Source organism: Schistocerca serialis, chromosome 1, assembly GCF_023864345.2.
Source record: "Schistocerca serialis cubense isolate TAMUIC-IGC-003099 chromosome 1, iqSchSeri2.2, whole genome shotgun sequence".
NCBI classification, from domain to species: Eukaryota; Metazoa; Arthropoda; class Insecta; order Orthoptera; family Acrididae; genus Schistocerca; species Schistocerca serialis.
Genome location: NC_064638.1, coordinates 1,060,163,848 through 1,060,185,759, shown reverse-complemented (window position 1 = coordinate 1,060,185,759; position 21,912 = coordinate 1,060,163,848). Strand labels below are relative to the sequence as shown.

Below are 21,912 nucleotides of genomic sequence, written 5' to 3'. Positions count from 1 at the left end.
CGTGGTACTTGGATATATAGATCGGAGAAATGTTTCTGGCTCGTAACATGCGTGTCCATACGCTACTACGGAATTGAGATCCATTGTCAGAAATTACTTTCATTACATGCCCTACATGAGATAGAAAATGTTTTACAAATGCTTTCGAAACAGTTTTAGCAGTAGCTTTGCGTAATGGAGTGAAAGTAACAAATTTTGAAGTGAGCTCAACAGCGACAAATATGTAGCAAAAACCTCTGTTAGTTCTGGGAATCGGACCAAAAATATCTACTGCGGCCATGTGTCTTAATTTAACAGGTATAATGGGATATAACGGAGGAATATTTGAAGTGGTGTCTGATTTAGCTTTCTGGCAAATTTTACAAGACGCTAAAACTCGTCGTATACGTTTCTCCATGTTGGTAAAATAACAGTTCTGTCTCAGTATAAGAAAACATTTTCTTGCTCCGTAATGTGCGTAACTTAAATGAGTGTACCAAATTAGTTTGTTAACCAGTTCGTCAGGAATGCATAATAACCAATTGTTGCTGTCAGGATGAGAGCGGCGAAACAGAATGTCATTGCGCACAGTGTAATGGTTCCTAATCGTAACATTTTTCCTATCTTGCCATAGGTGTTTAATTTCTTTCCACACATTGTCTTTATTTTGTTCCTTTGCTATGTCCTGTAATGACGATGAAATAAAGTTTTCAAATGCAACATGCTGAATGTACATGACACTGAAATTTGTTTTGCAGAAGTTGGTTGCTACGTCTTGCTGATTGTTGCCGAGAGAACGCGATAGTGCGTCTGCTATAACATTTTGTGTGCCGGGAATGTGAACTATTGTAAAATTAAATTCCTGCAAATATAGTTTCCATCTGCTCAATCTGTCGTGAGTAAATTTAGCTGAAAGCAAAAATTGTATTGCTCTGTGGTCTGTGTAGACGGTGGTATGTCTGCCATAAAGAAAGTGCCGAAATCTCGTAAAAGCCCATACAACACATAATGTTTCAAGTTCTGTAACGGAGTAATTTCGTTCAGCAGGTGACAGAATGCGGCTTGCAAATGCGATGTTTTTGATTACAATTGAACCATCTTCTTCAATTTCCTGGAAAATGTGTACGCCTAAGGCGGTGTTGGAACTGTCGGTGGCAATGCAAAAATTTCTGGTAAGATCTGGGTGCGATAAAACTGGAGCATTCAACAAAGCATGTTTCAAATAACATTCTCGTGAACAAAATTCTGCGTGTCAAAAGTAATGTTTGCGTTACTGTAATATGCAATCTGTGCTGTATCTGGTTAAAATCTATCGTATGTGTTATTATTTACGGGAGAATGTTGTGGCATATCCACTATATGAACTGCTTTGTTATTTCTTACTGACGTGTTACGCTATGGATGACACCTATTGTCTGTTTCATTCATGAGAATATGCTCTTGCGTATGATTTTGCTGTTGGTGAGACCGACTGTTATTATATGTACGCTGGTAATTGTGCTCATCGTTTTTACGTCTGTCGTAATAGTCATTCCTATACGGTGTATTGCGATGGGAATTGAAATACTGTCTTCTTTGTACATAGTTGTTTCTCTGCTCCCGTGCGTTACTATTTGTTGGACCAGGGGCTATACGTCCACGCGGCGAAACATTAAAGCCTGGTTGACCTTGTGTATTCCATTGTTGGTTAGGTATGCTAACCGGCTGGTTTTGATGTTGTTGTTGTGAAATACGTCTATTGTTACTAAAGTGTTGTTCCTGTTACTAATAATTTTACACATACTGATGATTACGATTTTATCTGTTATTAAAATTACGGCGGTAGTTGTCATTACGGGAGTGCCTACTGAAAATTGTCACATTCGGTAAAAGTTTGTCACATCGGGTTTTCATTACTAGTTTCTTAATTCTACAAAGAGCAATAGTTAAAGAGCTGTTTTGATAGATATAAAGGATAGTAGAAGAGAAGGCAGCAGTGCAGAAAACTAAAGATGAAACAGCACTACTACAGCTCGGGGCCCTATGCTCGCTACGGCACATATTCATTAAAGCGTAATGAATCCCCTGAGGTCATTTACGCACTGCAAATAAATTTTAGCTTTTGCGTTGCAAGCAATAGCGGTAAAATTCCAAAGGCAAATCGCTGTATTCTTGCTAATTCTAGTTTCTGCATTATAGGCAATGCTGTTGTAAATACAAAAATAAATTGTCGCATCTGGTTCAAAGCTAGTTTCTGCATTACAGGTAATAGCGGTGAATGTACAAAGATAAATTGTCGTATACAGTGCAAAGCGTGTACCTGTACGCTGTCATTGTTAAATTCCTTAGATTTTCTTACAAATGCAAATTGCTCGAAACCTACGTTCTCGTCACTCAGTTTGAGAACACGTTCAGGTTTGTGTGTGAATTTGTTTGTCTGTGTCGTTTCGTACTTCAAGTTGCGTAGCTTTTCGGATTTTAATTCGCGTGGCTTTTCGGATTTTAAGTCGCGTAGTCTCTGTAAATTGTTCACATTATACGCGCTGCGTGACTCTGACAAATGTTCGCAAAGTAGCAGATTCTGTGACGTATTATTAACTGAAATACTTTTCATTTCTGTTTCTTCTTGTTGTAAATTTGACAACTTCCTACGTAACGTATTGTTAGATGAATCGATCTCATTAATTGTCTGCTGTAAATTTTGAAATTCAGGTGTTTGGATAAATGAAACCGGTGCAGTATCGTCTGATTTATTGTCATTAGTATTTTCGATAACATCAATACGACTGGCCAATTCATCATATTTTTCAGTCAGTATTTTAACCTGATCATCGGTTTTAGAATCAGACGCATTAATCTGTTTTTGCAACTTACGCGTAGTTTCGCTCAGTTTTTTAACATCAGCTTTGATGACATCGCAATCCTGTGTTAGATCTAATTGTTCGAATCTGTCTGTCACCGTTTGAATATTTACTGTGTGTGTATCTGTTTTTGATTTAAGGTCAGAAATTTCATCCCGTAATTCCGCGTTCAATTGTTCTATGGTATTAATTTTGTCGGACACTGTAGTAATATTATTGTCTACATACGTCTTCGCTTTCGCGAATATTTTACGTTTGTCCTCTTGTCTTTGTGCAGTGATTGTTTCCATGACTTGTCGTTTTACTTTGTTTTGATCCTGAATAAATCTGCGGAAACGCGTATCACTGTTCTGTATGTGCTGATTAAAGCGCTCGTTAATCTGAGTGTTCTGCTGTTCGAATTTCGCGTCTATCTTTGCGTCCATAGTGCGCGAAAGTTCTACCGTCATTGCTCTAAACTCGTCCCGTAATTGTGCAGCTTTTTCAGAACATTGTTTAGCGACTGTACTAATTTCCACTCTAAGTGTTTCTGTTGCGGCTGTTTGCATTTCTCTTAATTCTTGCGCAACATACTTAATTTCTTCGCTATTTTTTTGTGAACAAGCTTCAATTTCCACGCGCAACTGTTCCTTAGTGTCATGGCACTGCGCGGCAACGTCTCTAATTTGTTCACTAAGTTTGTCTTGTTTTTTGTCATTATTGTCAAGTTTTTCATTTAAGTGTTTGGAATCATTATCCTGTTTTTCAGCCATTTGTCGTAAAAATGCCATAACTTGATCCCACCCAAAAGTAGCTGTTGCATTCTCAGTACTGTGTGGTGGTATATGTGCAGTTGTCGCGCTTTGTGTGACCATTTGGTCATTTTGCAACTTACAAAAAGGACTATCAGTCGGACCTACACTGTCACTCACTATTTCAGAATTAAATAAATCCGTCGTACTTTGTGTATCCTGTTCATTTTCATTAGACAAATTTGTCTGTACGTTACTTGAGTTTTCCAAATCGGCTGTGTTAAGCTCGGCAGCGCTCATTACTATAGACCGCTCCGCGTCATCAATTGTCGTCAAGTTAACACACGAGACAACTGAGTTCGTTTGTTCATCATTAAGGTAAAAGTCATCATTAGTGGTTGGAATGCACTGATTGTTAGTGAACGCAGGATTGTCATCATTACACTGCGTATCACAATTACTATCGGTCACGTTGTTTAAGTCGGTAATTTCATTCACAATACTTCGCGATACACTATTCACAGTCTTTCGCGGCATTTTTGCAATAGTCACAATTATTCACAAAACAAATAAGCACAATGCAAAAGCAACACACAAATACAACAGAGCAACGAATTGCCGTTGACCTGTAGAAAGAAAGTCACAAGTTAATAAAAGCGTTGCGCCAAATCCTAATTATATCTAAGCAAATAAGAGCAGATATGTGACTGTTTTTCAAAAGACTCTCAACGAAATTCGATCCTGGACTGGGTGTCGCCAAGTGTAACCTCCCCACAGAAATTTTATAAGGAAAATGACAATACTTAATATAAATGCTAATGGACACTGCTCTATGCGTAACCTGCCCACAATGAAATGTACTGACAATGGCAACAAAAATGTGAAATTCGCAATCTGACTCAAATATAAATTCCTCACAAAAAATTAAAGTCCATTCAGTGATAAGGAAATTCAATTAAACCGAAACATCGGTCTTTGGCCCTGTGTAAAACAATCAGAGTTAAAGTCTTACCTCAGAATAAATGGATGTCACATTTCTGCTCTTGTTGTTGCGCACCGCTTGGAGGAACTGCATTGCAAATAATAATATTCTTTTTTTTTTTTTGTGATTCTAGTGAAATTTTTCTTCAGAAGAAGTGGAATGAAATGGGAAGTGCAACGAAATCTTTAGTTCAATAAAAAAATTAAATTTTTGAAAAATGCTTTTGAAATAAAAATTATTATTGGGGAACTTGTTGGAGAATAATTACAATAAATAAAATTTTCATTATCTAATGATTATATTAATTAACAGTATACCTTATTCACCATCTGGACCAGTGTTGCCGACCGCCTACATCACCCGCACTGGACTGCTACTACTGACCGACCGCTCTGCATGACGACTACTGACAGAGTACTGCATGCGACGACTACTGACAGAGTACTGCTCTCAACTAGACAGAGCTACAGACTCGCAACGACTAACTGACAGACTCGCAACGACTGACTGACTGACTGAGAACCGCTCGCAACACTCGCGCGGTCAAGCGCAAACTCTCTGGTCACAGATGCTACAATGCCTCGCCATCGCTGCTATGTTACATACGTGTTTCAATGTAAGTCCACGGTATTGATGATAAGTTGAGAAAACCCTCCCGAAACACATGTGCTACAAAACGCCAATGTTTCTTCCACATGTACTCCGACATCAATGTGGGATATGATCTCCATGCACACGTACACAGGCCGCACAACGAGTTGGCGTACTCTGGATCAGGTGGTCGAGTAGCTGTTAGGATATAGCCTCCCATTCTTGCACCAGTGTCTGTCGGAGCTCCTGACGTGTCCTAGGGGTTTGAAGACTTGCAGCGATACGTCTACCGAGAGCATCCCAGACGTGCTCGATGGGGGTTATGTCTGGAGAACAGGCAGGCCACTCCATTCGCCCCATATTTTCTGTTTCAAGGTATTCCTCCACGATGGCAGCTCGGTGGGGCCGTGCGTTATCACTCGTCATGAGGAAGGTGGGACCACTGCACTCCTGAAAAGGCGGACATACTGGTGCAAAATGACGTCCCAATACACCTGACCTGTTACAGTTGGTCGCAGGTTCGAATCCTGCCTCGGGCATGGGTGTGTGTGATGTCCTTAGGTTAGTTAGGTTTAAGTAGTTCTAAGTTCTAGGGGACTTATGACCTAAGATGTTGAGTCCCATAGTGCTCAGAGCCATTTGAACCATTTGAACCTGTTACAGTTCCACTGTCAAAGACATGCAGGGGTGTATGTGCACCAATCATAATCCTACCCCACACCATCAAACCATGATCTCCATGCAGGTCCCTTTCGAGGACATTAAGAGGTTGATATCTTGTTCCTAGTTCACGTCATATGAAAACCCGGCGGGAATCACTGTTCAGACTATACCTGAACTCGTCTGTGAACATAACCTGGGACCACTGATCCAATGACAATGTACTGTGTTCTTGATACCAGGCTTTACGGGCTCTCCTGTAACCAGGGGTCAGTGGAATGCACCTTGCAGGTCTCCGGGCGAATAAACCATGTCTGTTCAGTCGTCTGTAGACTGTGTGTCTGGAGACAACTGGTCCAGTGGCTGCGGTAAGGTCCCGAGCAAGGCTACCTGTAGTACTCCGTGGCCGTCTGTTGGCACTGATGGTGAGATATCTGTCTTCTTGTGGTGTTGTACACTGTGGACGTCCCGTACTGTAGCGCCTGGCCACGTTGCCTGTCTGCTGGAATCGTTGCCATAATCTTCAGATCACACTTTGTGGCACACGGAGGGCCCGTGCTACGACCTGCTGTGTTTGACAAGCCTCCAGTCGCTCTAGTATTCTACCCCTCATAACGTCATCAATGTGTGTTCTTTGAGCCTTTTTCAACAAACAGTCGCCAGTAGCATGTCTGAAAACGTCTGCACACTTACTCGCTGCACTGTATTCTGACATGCACCAACACACCTCTGCGTATGTGGACTGCAGCCGTGAGACGAGCGCAGGTCAAATGCACCGCATGGTCATACCCCGAGGTGCTTTAAACCCGCAAACCGCCCACCAGAGTGGTGTGTCACCAAGTATCAGCATTATCCTTAATTTATGAGCATGAGTGTAGAATTTAAGCGAGAGTTATACACCCCCACGTTTCCTAGCGGAATATCACACTGGTCAGGATGCATGTGAACTTCTAAGGCAGTTTCAAGAGGTTTTAATATAATGGTTATCATTTATCATCGCCCACATAATGTTTGGTAAATTCGAAATAATCGAAGATTTTCAGGGCAATTTGCCACCTCAAGGTGATCTATTTAATGGAAAGCAACCTAATCTGTTGAATACACAAATCTAGTGCTGTCTTGTGGTATTACTAGAACGTAGGCGGAAAGGTGGTGCTCACCAAGTCCTTGAGCGTGTCGTTGGTGTAGATGACGCCGGTGGCGTTGTCGATGGTGAACGGCAGCGGTGGGTCGTCAGGCATGCGCTTCTCCAGCAGGAAGACCAGCTGGTGGTCGTCGTTTCTGTCGACGGTTGCATACGTCACCAGGCTGCCCGGGGGCATCCAGGCGAGCACGTTCCAGTTGCGGTCCACCCGCAGCACCCGAGGCGTCTGGTTGCCTGGCAGCCCATGTTGGCACACACCTGCAACGTATAAATGCGTCTGCGTAAGTCAACTGGTAGATCAGTCCCTACGCTCATGGTGGCCGACGACATCCCATTGTCTCCTCTCCCCAAAGCTAAATCTCAGCTACACACGTCGAGTCATGACGGTATATGATGATGGGTCTTAATGGTTATACACTATTGGCCATTAAAATTAATACACCACGAAGAGGAAGTGCTACAAACGCGAAATTTAACCGACAGGAAGAAGATGCTGTGATATGCAAATGATTCACTTTTCAGAGCATTCACACAAAGTTGGCGCCGGTGGCGGCACCTACAAAGTGCTAACATGAGGAAAGTCTCCAACCGAATTCTCATACACAAACAGCAGTTGACAGGCGTTGCCTGGTGAAACGTTGTGATGCCTCGCGTAAGGAGGAGAAACGCGTACCATCACGTTTCCGACTTTGATAAAGGTTGGATTGTAGCCTATCGGGATTGCGGTTTATCGTATAGCGACATTGCTGCTCGCGTTGGTCGAAATCCAATGACTGTTAGCAGAATATGGAATCGGTGGGTTCAGGAGGGTAATACGGAACGCCGTGCTGGATCCCAACGGCCTCGTATCACTAGCAGTCGAGATGATAGTCATCTTATCCGCATGGCTGTAACGGATCGTGCAGCTACGTCTCGATCCCTGGGTCAATAGGTGGGGACGTTTGCGACACAACAACCATCTGCACGAACAGTTCGACGACGTTTGCAGCAGCATGACTATCAGCTCGGATACCATGGCTGCGGTTACCCTTGACACTGCATCACAGACAGGAGCGCCTGCGATGGTGTACTCAACGACGAACCTGGGTGCACGAATGGCAAAATGTCATTTTCTCGGATGAATCCAGGTTCTGTTTACAGCGTCATGATGGTCGCATCCGTCTTTGGTGATATCGCGGTGAACGCACACTGGAAACGTGTATTCGTCATCGCCATACTGGCGTATCACCCGGCGTGATGGTATGGGGTGCCATTGGTTACACGTCTCGGTGACCTCTTGTTCGTATTGACGGGACTTTGAACAGTGGACGTTACATTTCATTTCAGATGTGTTACGACCCGTGGCTCTACCCTTCATTCTATCCCTGCGAAACCCTACATTTCACCAGGATAATGCATGATGCAGATCCTGTACAGGCCTTTCTGGATACAGAAAATGATCGACTGCTGCCCGGTCCACCACATTCTCCAGATCTCTCACCAATTGAAAACTTCTGGTCAATGGTGGCCGAGCAACTGGCTCGTCACTACTCTTGATGAACTGTGGTATCGTGTCGAAGCTGCATGGGCAGCTGTACCTGAACACACCATCCAAGCTCTGTTTGACTCAATGCCCAGGCGTATCAAGGCCGTTATTACGGCCAGAGATGGTTGTTCCGGGTACTAATTTCTCAAGTTCTATGCACCCAAATTGCGTGAAAATGTAATCTCATGTCAGTTCTAGTATAATATATTTGTCCAATGAATACCCGTTTATCATCTGCATTTCCTGTTGGTGTAGCAATTTTAATGGCCAGTAGTGTATTACAACCAACATCGCTTAAAAATTACTATGTTCAGATGTGATTAATTCGCTAATAGTTTAGTCACGAGAAATATGGGGCGATCAAAAAGTTTCTGTTTGAGGGCGTTGCTGCAGTGCGTATGCAACGTAGCGCGACTTCGCTGCTGGTACACAAGCACCGCATGTACGCGAGGGAATAGTGTGGCACTCCTGTTTTTCCAACGTGCATGTGGTGAATGTGGAAACGTGAATTATGGCGAGGTTATAACCAAATGCGTCCAAACAGGACCAGCATGCTGTTATTCTTTTATTTGTTGCAGAAGGGCGAACACCGGCAGACATGCATCGGAGAATGAAAAATGTGTGGGGGGTAGTACGCCTGCAGAAAACAACCGTTGTGGAATGGTGCGCCAATGGGAGCTGCACCTTTATGACAACGCACGTCCCCATATCGCAAATGTCGTGACGTGGAAGTTACGCCAACTCAAGTGGGAGACACTGGACCACCCACCCTATAGTCCTGATCTCTCCCCACGCGGTTATCATCCCTTAGGTTCCTTAAAAAAATGCCTGGAAGGGTTGACGATTCCTGTTGAACTACTATGTGCAACAGGTAGTTACGGACTTCTTCACGAACAGGTAGTTACGGACTTCTTCACGCATTAGGACACGTTGTCTTACCAAACGGGTATCTTGAGTCTGGTGTGTCGGTGTGATAATTGCCTTAATGCACACATCGATTTTGCCTGATTAGCTTACCGATTCTCGACTGTAGAGCCTTAGAAGGAAAACTTTTTGATCACTCCTTGTATAATAATTGCAATTCTGTAGCCTAATAAAATATTTTAATGAATGTACCGTATCGTGACATATTAGACGATATTTTTATTCTCTCAGAAAGGGCTCGATTCGGCTTTTCGGGGCCAAGCGATTCCCAGTTTTTTCAACACGCTGTTAGTCACTCTTTGGTCCTTCCTAGTCACAAGCACGATTAGGCACTGGGCTTGAGACTGGTGAATCAGAGTTTGCTTTTATTTCGTTTTATTTATTTATACTTCGTTCTCAGCGACTAGTTTCGTGCTCGCTACCTCATTTTCAAGCACTCACGCCTTGGATCTGTCAAGCTGGAATCTGGCATCGTAAACAATACCAAGAATTATAGCTGTGGAGCTACTATTTCCATAAATAGAAACTACCAGCTACAAACTCACATATATGAATATCTATCGAAAATAATGGAGAAGTGCATGAAAAATTTTTTACCACGTCTGGAGGATAATATCTGGAATGGGTCTTGCTTCTTTTGCATAGGCCAATACAGGTTTGTCCAGCAGAAAAGGTCAATATGCAGTGAAACGAATGCAAGGCACACTCGACGCAAAAATCTCAAGTAAGTATGGGCTCCAAAAAGTATATCTTATGAGCTAGGAGCACTTGTTCAGTAGATGTTTCACATAACAAAGATAAACAAGCGCTCATCGCTCTTAAGATAAGCACTCTATAGCCCATGTTTACTGGACAATTTTACTTCGAATGATCGTTCCTGTCACATCCCTGAATACTAACCATTCCTCTGGGGACACCCTGCATATCCCAGCCGTCGATGTGGCCGAGCGGTTCTAGGCGCTACAGTCTGGAACCGCGCTACCGCTACGGTCGCAGGTTCGAATCCTGGGTCGGGGATGGATGTGTGTGATGTCCTTAGGTTAGTTAGGTTTAAGTAGTTCTAAGTTCTAGGGGACTGATGACCTCAGAAGTTATGTCCCATAGTGCTGAGAGCCATTTTTTGCGTTTCCCAATTATAGTTCCTTTTTTCTTATTTCAGCTAGAAATCCGTCAAGCTTCCAACAATATTTGTATTGTTTGTTAGGCGTGCTTGGTACGTCAGTATGTCCAATAATAGCTACGAGGAATCAGGAAGTTGCAGTGGAATATTCTGTTCGTATGTCATTCAAGAAAATATCCGAACAAAACGTAATGTGCACAAGACAACATGGAGTCGCCAATTAATAAAACGTAATGTGCCGCAGATATGGTAGTCTCAACAAAAACGGAACACTACCTAACTGTAAGAACTACGGGATTGGAATGGACAATGCTGAAGGGAGCATCGCAGAATTTTCAGGAAATGACAAAGGAAACTGCACTAAGCGGAAATCAAGAGTGCCTAGCAGTGAGATTTGAAAACTACATCTTCCATTATTTTGATAGGATCGCTGCCTCGCTCGTTCGGAGAAACTTCGGATGCACCTCTAAGGTTGAGATAATTAAACGCTGTATTTGTTTTCCCTTGAGACCTTTTCAATCGTCATAATTGTGTCCTTTTCATGACCAGCGAAGTAGATTCTTTGCTCTGCCTTTAATATTTATAGGCATTTCCGCCCCCGCAAAAAGAACTATGCAGAGATGGCCTTTGAGAAACTAATGAACAGTTCCGACAGGAAGTATCCTTTCCTTCGACAAATTAGCTATTACGAACCTATTGTTCGATTTCTTTTCCACAGTTCCTTCAGATCTATCCCGTGTCCGCATTTCCATCCTCGGGGCATAGAGTGCTGTGACGGTTTTCATAAAGTCACTTTCTTTTTGTCTGTAACTCCAAGTAGCCTAGATCGCAGCACACTGAATTCTTCCACTAATTACATCACACCAGAAAATATGCGTGCACGTCTTACTTGTACAATTATTTGGGTCTTCGTACGTGTCGTGTTCTTTATCTAATATCTGGATCCGTTATGATTTTAAGCTTGATCTCATGTGCTTAGCTGTGTGTCTGTGTGTGTGTATGTGCGTGTGTGTGTGTGTGAGAGAGAGAGAGAGAGAGAGAGAGAGAGAGAGAGAGAGAGAGAGAGATAGATTTAATATACCTTTGGTCCAAGTAGAATTCCGTAGATGTTTATACTTACACATGCTGATTACGTGCACACTAACACCGTTAAAATAGCTTTCATAAAAAAAAAATTGAACTCACAATATCTTGAAAAGCAAACAATGAAAATTGAACAATGTCTCTCGATAGAGCATGTTCATGACGTTTTAGGGTTTCGGTTCTCCATTCTTCCTTTCTACCACTTTTCCCTGCTCAGAACGAGTTTGCAAGGTACACTCCTGGAAATTGAAATAAGAACACCGTGAATTCATTGTCCCAGGAAGGGGAAACTTTATTGACACATTCCTGGGGTCAGATACATCACATGATCACACTGACAGAACCACAGGCACATAGACACAGGCAACAGAGCATGCACAATGTCGGCACTAGTACAGTGTATATCCACCTTTCGCAGCAATGCAGGCTGCTATTCTCCCATGGAGACGATCGTAGAGATGCTGGATGTAGTCCTGTGGAACGGCTTGCCATGCCATTTCCACCTGGCGCCTCAGTTGGACCAGCGTTCGTGCTGGACGTGCAGACCGCGTGAGACGACGCTTAATCCAGTCCCAAACATGCTCAATGGGGGACAGATCCGGAGATCTTGCTGGCCAGGGTAGTTGACTTACACCTTCTAGAGCACGTTGGGTGGCACGGGATACATGCGGACGTGCGTTGTCCTGTTGGAACAGCAAGTTCCCTTGCCGGTCTAGGAATGGTAGAACGATGGGTTCGATGACGGTTTGGATGTACCGTGCACTATTCAGTGTCCCCTCGACGATCACCAGTGGTGTACGGCCAGTGTAGGAGATCGCTCCCCACACCATGATGCCGGGTGTTGGCCCTGTGTGCCTCGGTCGTATGCAGTCCTGATTGTGGCGCTCACCTGCACGGCGCCAAACACGCATACGGCCATCATTGGCACCAAGGCAGAAGCGACTCTCATCGCTGAAGACGACACGTCTCCATTCGTCCCTCCATTCACGCCTGTCGCGACACCACTGGAGGCGGGCTGCACGATGTTGGGGCGTGAGCGGAAGACGGCCTAACGGTGTGCGGGACCGTAGCCCAGCTTCATGGAGACGGTTGCGAATGGTTCTCGCCGATACCCCAGGAGCAACAGTGTCCCTAATTTGCTGGGAAGTGGCGGTGCGGTCCCCTACGGCACTGCGTAGGATCCTACGGTCTTGGGGTGCATCCGTGCGTCGCTGCGGTCCGGTCCCAGGTCGACGGGCACGTGCACCTTCCGCCGACCACTGGCGACAACATCGATGTACTGTGGAGACCTCACGCCCCACGTGTTGAGCAATTCGGCGGTACGTCCACCCGGCCTCCCGCATGCCCACTATACGCCCTCGCTCAAAGTCCGTCAACTGCACATACGGTTCACGTCCACGCTGTCGCGGCATGCTACCAGTGTTAAAGACTGCGATGGAGCTCCGTATGCCACGGCAAACTGGCTGACACTGACGGCGGCGGTGCACAAATGCTGCGCAGCTAGCGCCATTCGACGGCCAACACAGCGGTTCCTGGTGTGTCCGCTGTGCCGTGCGTGTGATCATTGCTTGTACAGCCCTCTCGCAGTGTCCGGAGCAAGTATGGTGGGTCTGACACACCGGTGTCAATGTGTTCTTTTTTCCATTTCCAGGAGTGTATTTGTATTCACTTTCGATGGAGGTCAATACGATATCATTATACCATCACATGTTACTACTTGAGCTGTTTGCTACCTTGTTCTTCAGATGACCGTACTCCCTATACTGCGCCAAACTGACACATCTGTTTTGAACGTATCAATCTTGTTCTTCATTTGACAGTAAATTTTTGTAATGTTTCCATAAGGTGTAGTTCAACAGCCGTAAAGTATTTTATAAAATGCATTTTAACCATCAGCTGTTCATTCGTCCCAGTAGTCAACTAATGGGACAAAAAACAGCTGATGGTTAAAGTACATTTTATAAAAATTAGTAAATTTTTTGTCTGTAAAGGTTTTATACTTTATTTATGCCATGCCATGGGATCTTTATTTCAGCGAAGACTCACCACGTTCTACGCGCTGACTCTGAGCATACAATACAGTTTTTCGGTAATTTCTTCCAGATTCAACGGCGAATTATTATAATTTGTACAAGCATGTGGACTAAAATCACTGGTTATATATTCATATTATTCGCTAGATGAAAACGTCATTCGACTGGAACGCTTGGGAAATCATAGCCGTTCTCTAACTTACTTTTGTCAGTGCCTGTGATGTCAAATATAAGACTAACTGTATTGTACCCTACAAGGTACGATGTACCATCTGTAGAAGTTTGTGCATTGATGTCAGTCAGTCCGCACCTAGAACTCACGACTTTTTATCTTGGCAAATATAGAAGACGATGTCCAGTTTTTGAAAGACTCGATTTATGCTTGGGTCGAGAATCTGTAATTTCTTAGTAACAACGTAATTACTTCCATTTCCGCCACAAATGGCGAGGTACCTTGCAACTTTTGTGAATTGATTAGTTACTGTCCAGAATTTTATGTCCGGGATAGTGTTATCACAGGGGCACGTTTATCGTTGGGCATGTGTAACACTGGGTTGCTTTGACGTAACAGCTCACTCAAAGTGAACGCCCAGCTAAACACGTTGTTTCAATTATTTCTCACTGAAAGTTCACGGTCAGTAGCGAAATAAATGGTTTATGTTCATGATTGACTGATTTGGAAGCGTCGGATATGTTTTATGAAGTTAACTCTAAGTCCAGTCTAAGTCCTGTCCAGAGACACAGGGAGTGGCTAACAACCACAGTTTAGTCATCAATCAGCCGCCTTTAGTGAATTAGCAGTCTAGTTAAAAGTTGATTAACTCTCTACAGTAAATTGATTTCTTAGGATGGATAGGATGTGTGACTGCTGTTTACGGACGCAGGAGGAGCTGGCGACTGTTCGCGAACAGCTGAACGTGTTGATGGCCGCGGTCAGCCGTCTTCAGGCTGCTGCCTCGGAGTGTAGCGGCAGTAGGGAGTCTGGTGCGTCGCATGGTACACCCCAGGTGTTACATGCTTCACCCACTGTCCCTGCTGTCGAGACATCTTCGCGGGTTGGGCCACCCTCTCCCCAAGGAGAGTGGCGGGTTCAGCGGCGTTCGCGGGGCACGAGGCGGAGGGTAAATGTGGAGGCTGGCCGTGTGGCATCGCCCGCTCTGCCAGTGAGTGGACATGTGGCTGCTCCTTCAGCAAGGTCCGAGCAGGCACACGGGGGGAGGGGTTTATTAGTTATTGGGAGCTCCAACGTTAGGCGGGTGATGGAACCCCTTAGGGAAATAGCGGAAAGGTCGGGCAAGACGGCCAGTGTTCACTCTCTCTGCTTGCCGGGGGGTCTCATCCGAGATGTGGAGGAGGCCCTGCGGGCGGCGATAGCACTGGGTGCACCCGACTGCAAATTGTTGCTCATGTCGGCACCAATGACTCTTGCTGTCTGGGTTCACCCGACTGCAAATTGTTACTCATGTCGGCACCAATGAATCTTGCCGTCTGGGTTCAGAGGTCATCCTCAGTTTGTACAGGCGGTTGGCGGAATTGGTGAAGGCGGAAAGCCTCGCTCGCGGGGTGGAATCAGAGCTAACTACTTGTAGTATCGTTCCCAGAACCGATCGCGGTCCTCTGGTTTGGAGCCGAGTGGAAGGCTTAAACCAGAGGCTCAGACGATTCTGCGGAGATCTGGAGTGCAAATTTCTCGACCTCCGCTATCGGGTGGAGAAATGTAGGGTCCCCCTGAATACGTCAGGCGTGCAGTGCACGCCGGAAGCGGCTACATGGGTAGCGGAGTACGTGTGGAGCCCACATGGGGGTTTTTTAGGTTAGAGAATTCCCTCCCTAGGCCCGACAAGACGCCTCCTGAGACGCGGCAAGGTAGGAGCAGGCAAAATGCAACAGGGAATAACACTATTAATGTGCTAATAGTAAACTGCAGGAACGTCTATAGAAAGGTCCCAGAACTGCTCTCATTAATAAAGGGTCACAATGCCCATATAGTACTAGGGACAGAAAGTTGGCTGAAACCAGACGTAAACAGTAATGAAATCCTAAACTCAGATTCGAATGCATACCGCAGAGACAGGCTGGATAGTGAAGGGGGAGGCGTGTTTATAGCGATAAGAAGTGCAATAGTATCGAAGGCAATTGACGAAGACCCGAAATGGGAAATAATTTGGGTGAAAGTCACGGTTAAAGCAGGCTCAGACATGGTAATTGGATGTCTCTATAGGCCCCCTGGCTCAGCAGCTGTTGTGACTGAGCACCTGAAGGATAATTTGGAAAATATTTCGAGTAGATTTCCCCACCATGTTATAGTTCTGGGTGAAGATTTTAATTTGCCGGATATGAAATGGGAGACTGAAACGTTCATAACGATTGGCAGGGACAAAGAATCCAGTGAAAGTTTTTTAAGTGCTTTATCTGAAAACTACCTTGAGCAGTTATAACAGAGAACCGACTCGTGGCGTAACATATTAGACCTTCTGGTGACAAACAGACCCGAACTATTTGAAACAGTTAACGCAGAACAGGGAATCAGCGACCATAAAGCGTTTACTGCATCGATGATTTCAGCCGTAAATAGAAATATTAAAAAAGGTAGGAAGATTTTTCTGTTTAGCAAAAGTGACAAAAAGCAGATTACAGAGTACCTGACGGCTCAACACAAAAGTTTTGTCTCAAGTACAGATAGCGTTGAGGATCAGTGGACAAAGTTCAAAACCATCGTACAATATGCTTTAAATGAGTATGTGCCAAGCAAGATCGTAAGAGATGGAAAAGAGCCACCGTGCCACCGTGGTACAACAACCGAGTTGGAAAACTGCTGTGGAAGCAAAGGGAACTTCACAGCAAACATAAACATAGCCAAAGCCTTGCAGACAAACAAAAATTACGCGAAGCGAAATGTAGTGTGAGGAGGGCTATGCGAAAGGCGTCTCTGAATTCGAAAGTAAAGTTCTATGTACTGACTTGGCAGAAAATCCTAAGAAATTTTGGTCTTATGTCAAAGCGGTAGGTGGATCAAAGATCAAAACAAAATGTCCAGACACACTGTGACCAAAATGGTACTGAAACACAGGATGACAGACTAAAGGCCGAAATACTAAATGTCTTTTTCCAAAGCTGTTTCACGGAGGAAGACTGCACTGTAGTTCCTTCTCTAGATTGTCGCACAGATGAAAAAATGGTAGATAACGAAATAGAAGACAGAGGGATAGAGAAACAATTAAAATCGCTCAAAAGAGGAAAGGCCGCTGGACCTGATGGGATACAAGTTCGATTTTACACAGAGTACGCGAAGGAACTTGCCCCCCTTCTAGCAGCGGTGTACCGTAGGTCTCTAGAAGAGCGCAGCGTTCCAAAGGATTGGAAAAGGGCACAGGTCATCCCCGTTTTCAAGAAGGGACGTCGAACAGATGTGCAGAACTATAGACCTATATCTCTAACGTCGATCAGTTGTAGAATTTTGGAACACGTATTACGTTCGAGTATGATGACTTTTCTGGAGACTAGAAATCTACCCTGTAGGAATGAGCATGGGTTTCGAAAAAGACGGTCGTGTGAAACCCAGCTCGCGCTATTCGTCCACGAGATTCAGAGGGCCATAGACACGGGTTCAGAGGTAGATGCCGTGTTTCTTGACTTCCGCAAGGCGTTCGATACAGTTCCCCACAGTCGTTTAATGAACAAAGTAAGAGCATATGGACTATCAGACCAATTGTGTGATTGGATTGAAGAGTTCCTAGATAACAGAAGGGAGCATGTCATTTTCAATGCAGAGAAGTCTTCCGAAGTAAGAGTGATTTCAAGTGTGCCGCAGGGTAGTGTTATAGGACCGTTGCTATTCACAATATACATAAATGACCTTGTGGATGACATCGGAAGTTCACTGAGGCTTTTTGCATATGATGCTGTGGTGTATCGAGAAGTTGTGACAATGGAAAATTGTACTGAAATGCAGGAGGATCTGCAGCGAATTGACGCGTGGTGCAGGGGATGGCAGCTGAATCTCAATGTAAACAAGTGTAATGTGCTGGGAATACATAGAAAGATAGATCCCTTATTATTTAGCTACAAAATAGCAGGTCAGCAACTGGAAGCAGTTAATTCCATAAATTATCTGGGAGTTCGCATTAGGAGTGATTTAAAATGGAAAGATCATATAAAGTTGACCGTCGGTAAAGCAGATGCCAGACTGAGATTCATTGGAAGAATCCTAAGGAAATGCAATCCGAAAACAGAGGAAGTAGGTTGCAGCACGCTTGTTCGCCCACTGCTTGAATACTGCTCAGCAGTGTGGGATCCGTACCAGATAGGGTTGATAGAAGAGATAGAGAAGATCCAACGGAGAGCAGCGCACTTCGTTACAGGATCATTTAGTAATCGCGAAAGCGTTACGGAGATGATAGATAAGCTCCAGTGGAAGACTCTGCAGGAGAGACGCTCAGCAGCTCGGTACGGGCTTTTGTTGAAGTTTCGAGAACATACCTTCACCGAAGAGTCAAGCAGTATATTGCTCCCTCCTACGTATATCTCGCAAAGAGACCATGAGGATAAAATTAGAGATATTAGAGCCCACACAGAAGCATACCGACAATCCTTCTTTCCACGAACAATACGAGACTGGAATAGAAGGGAGAGCCGATAGAGGTACTCAGGGTACCATCCGCTACACACCGTCAGGTGGCTTGCGGAGTATGGATATAGATGTAAATGTATGTCAAGGACGGTGAATTATTTTCGACTTTAGATAACACTTAAGTCATTTATTCTTGCAGAATTTGACGAGTGCGCAGATCAGTTTCAAGATGAATTGACTGTAAATACAAGCTTTAAATTTTCTTTCAATAGCTACTGCCTGACCACTTACGAAATTTGCTTCGTTCAACCATCTGTCCCGCCTTGACAGTGTATAAAGGAGATTACACACAGTAGGAATGTCTTATTTGCAAAGTGAAACTCGTTAACAGCCGTCAATACTCTTGGAACCGCCAGTCTGGCTCTGCCCTCCCCACCGTCCTGCCTCTATTCATTATTCTGTCACGAAAGCCACGTTTACAATATATAGAAATGATCTAGTAGAAAGCGTCGGATACTCTTTAAAGCTATTCGCAGATGATGCAGTTGTCTAGACCAAAGTAGCAAGCCCGAAGATAGTAAGAATTTGCAGAACGACCTGCAGAGAACTGATGAATGGTGCAGGCTCTTGCAGTTGCCCTGAACGTAAATAAATGTAACATGCTGCGCATACATAGGAAAAGAAATCCACTACTGTACAGCTGCACTATTGATGACAAACAGCTGGACACAGCGTCTGTCATAAAATATCCAGGCGTAACTATCCAGAGCGACCTTAAGTGGAATGATCACATAAAAACAGATAGTGGGAAAAGCAGTTACCAGACTCAGATTCATCAGAAGAATTTTAAGGAAATGTAACTCATCCACGAAAGAAGTGGCCTACAAGGCGCTTGTTCGCCCAATTCTTGAGTATTGTTCATCTACCTGGGATCACTATCAGGTAGGGCTGGTAGAACAGATAGAGAAGATCCAACGAAGAGCGGCGCATTTCGCCACGGGATCGTTTAATTGGCGAGAGACGTTACAAGAGAGGCGTTGCGCATCACGGAAATATTTATATTGAAATTTCGGGACAGCACTTTTCAGGAGGAGTCGGACAACATATACATTTCGCGTAATTACCAAGAGGAGAAAATTCGAGAAATTAGAGCCAATATAGAGGCTTAGCGACAAGCATTCTCCCCACGCACTATTCGCGAGTGGAACAGGGTTGGAGGGATCAGATAGTGGTACTGAAAGTATCCTCCGCCACACACCATTATGTGGCTTGTGGAGTATGATGTACATGTAGACGTTTATAAACATCAATATAATATTGTTTTACGTTCTAATGAGACCAAGATACCAGAAAAGTGGCTGCTTTGAGGGCTATTCGTATGTGATTTATAGCCTCATGGAGCAATTTTCAGTTTGCGTTGTGGAAGCCTTTATACAGTATAAGTTTGTCATGGACTTGCGACGTGAAGTAATGACGGCAGAACGTACGTGGCCTGTAAGTAGAATATTGACAACGGCGGCTGTTTCCTCCCTGTGTACAGGCAGTAGCCAGGGTGATAGGTTTCGTATTGTGAAGAGAAAATGCGAAAGCGCGACGCAGTAGCGTGCGACATTGTGCGGATATGACTCAGTTTTTAGTGGAGCAGAAAAATGGAGTTGTGACAAGAGCGCCTGCCGGATTCCTCGGAGGCGTCGTAGCCTTCCACTTGACTGCGTGCTATAGACACAGAATGAAACGGATACTGAGGCATTTTGGAAAACACTTCACTGTCCATGCTCTGCCACTATGCCTGCAGTCTGTTAAGTGGTAGGGCTGTAGTTTCACGTTCCGTCGACATCGTGGTGGATGCAGAGGAAGCACAAACTCAGACTGAAAAATTGTAAGGAAGGGAATCGACAGCAGCGATGCCGTCAATCGGTTTAAGAAGTGGTGGAAACCTAAACCAGAATAACTCGGCACTTGCGCTTGATTCAGTGTCTTAATAACAGTGCCAACTCGTTCGGCCTTCAAAGTCGAGGCCGGTGGAAACGACTCTCAGCGAATGTCTGCGGAGAAGTGTAATAATTGTGTCAGCATTATTCCATTAGGAACATCAATTACCCTTGTTTACAGTAAAAAAAACAAACCCGAGAGTCTTCGACCTGTCAAATTTATCATTCCCCACTCGCAGATTTAACGGAAGTAGTGATTTTTATATTTTACTTTGTCGAACGTAGTCCTGTTTTCGTTTTGTCGCTAAACTGGTGACAGTCTCCCACTATTCTTTCCAACCCACCGTCCATAACACCATGCAACAAACTTCCGTTCTCCACTGTGACTCCAGTCCGAGAAGATCTTCCTTTTAGTTGTGCTCTTTTCTGTCACAAAACGACGGAAAAATTTTTCGTGTAATACACTGGAGCATACATTTTTATACATGCCGTACTCCTAACGCTTGAATGCACTACTGAAAGTCCGACTGACAGACAAAGACATTTTCTCGTCTATAGGCTCTGTCGTCGATTTACTATGCTCTCGGAAAATTAATTTTGCGATTACAAGTCGGATGTTGGCAGCCTGTTATCAACAGCCTTAGCTGGTGGCCCGCGGAAGGCGGAGATTCTGTTACCAGTGTAATCAGATTCTTGAGTGCTGGAGAGTCTAACCACTTTTTCGTTCCCTTCAGTTACGAGTGAAGATAAGTTTTCCAATTTCCTTAAATAATGCACATTACGAAGCATTCGCCGTTAGCGAGCAAGGTACTTGTTAGTGACAGAAAGTAACAACGTGTTTCACGTCCTTGTTTAATATAATGCACGGCTCTGTATAATTTAAAGAGAGCTAGATAAAGAAATATAACATATAAACTACTTGATGGAAATGAATGAAAGTGTGGGAGGATATTGCATCAGGTCTCTCCGTCGTGCGCAGGTAGACGTCACATGGCGTGACTATAGCGACAAATGGGGCTGGCCCCGTAAAACGAGGTAGTTGAATGAGCGAGGAAAGAAAACGTGTGTCAATCGGCAAGCAGTTACGGTGCACTGTGGTGGCGCTCTTCATTACAGTATGGCCCGAAGACATAATTTGCGTGACTTCAGACGGGGATGAGTGACCAGGAAACTGGGAGTAGGACCAAGTATGAGAAGTGTAGCCCATGGGTTGGGTATTGATCACAGCACTGTGATAGAGAGCGTTCCGAACCGCAGACACTGCTGCCCGACGGATAGGAGGTGGTCGACCGTCGTCAATTGCAGTAGCACAAGACCGCTACACTGTGCACCAGGCAAGAAGCGACCGGGTGCAGTTGCAAACACATTTGGCAGGACTGCAAGGCACGCAATCTCACGCTCCACTGCGGCACAGTAACTGCACGAGAGTGGTCCCTTTTCCAAACGATGAGACGCTGTGTCCCGTTGACACCCGAACATCGAAGGCACCTCTTACAGTGGTGTCATGAGCACAGGGTTGGCCCAACAAGGAATGGGCTCGCGTGCTCTTCTCGGGAGAGGGTAGGTTCAGTCTGAGTAGTGATTTTGGATGTACCCTTATATGGCGACGAGTGCGAACACATAGTGCACCCAGGAACACTGTCGAACATAATCGTTCTGATGGTCCAAGTTTTATGATATGTTCCATCTGGGTACTGACCACCAAATCTTTCATCACGCTAAACCCTCGGGTCAATATTATTGTTACACTGTATTTCTTCCCCAATTGCGTATTTTCAGGGGTGCACTGGGCCGTCCTG

General features: G+C 44.6%; 1 protein-coding gene across 1 annotated transcript in view; it reads right to left on the bottom strand.

Moving 5' to 3' along the window:
* Nucleotides 1–21,912, bottom strand: part of LOC126415550 (tyrosine kinase receptor Cad96Ca) — a 512,455-nt gene that overhangs the window by 197,827 nt on the left and 292,716 nt on the right. The window contains exon 2 of the mRNA XM_050083437.1: nucleotides 6,944–7,185. Coding sequence (XP_049939394.1) covers nucleotides 6,944–7,185 — 242 coding nt within the window. The remainder of the gene's footprint in view (nucleotides 1–6,943; nucleotides 7,186–21,912) is intronic.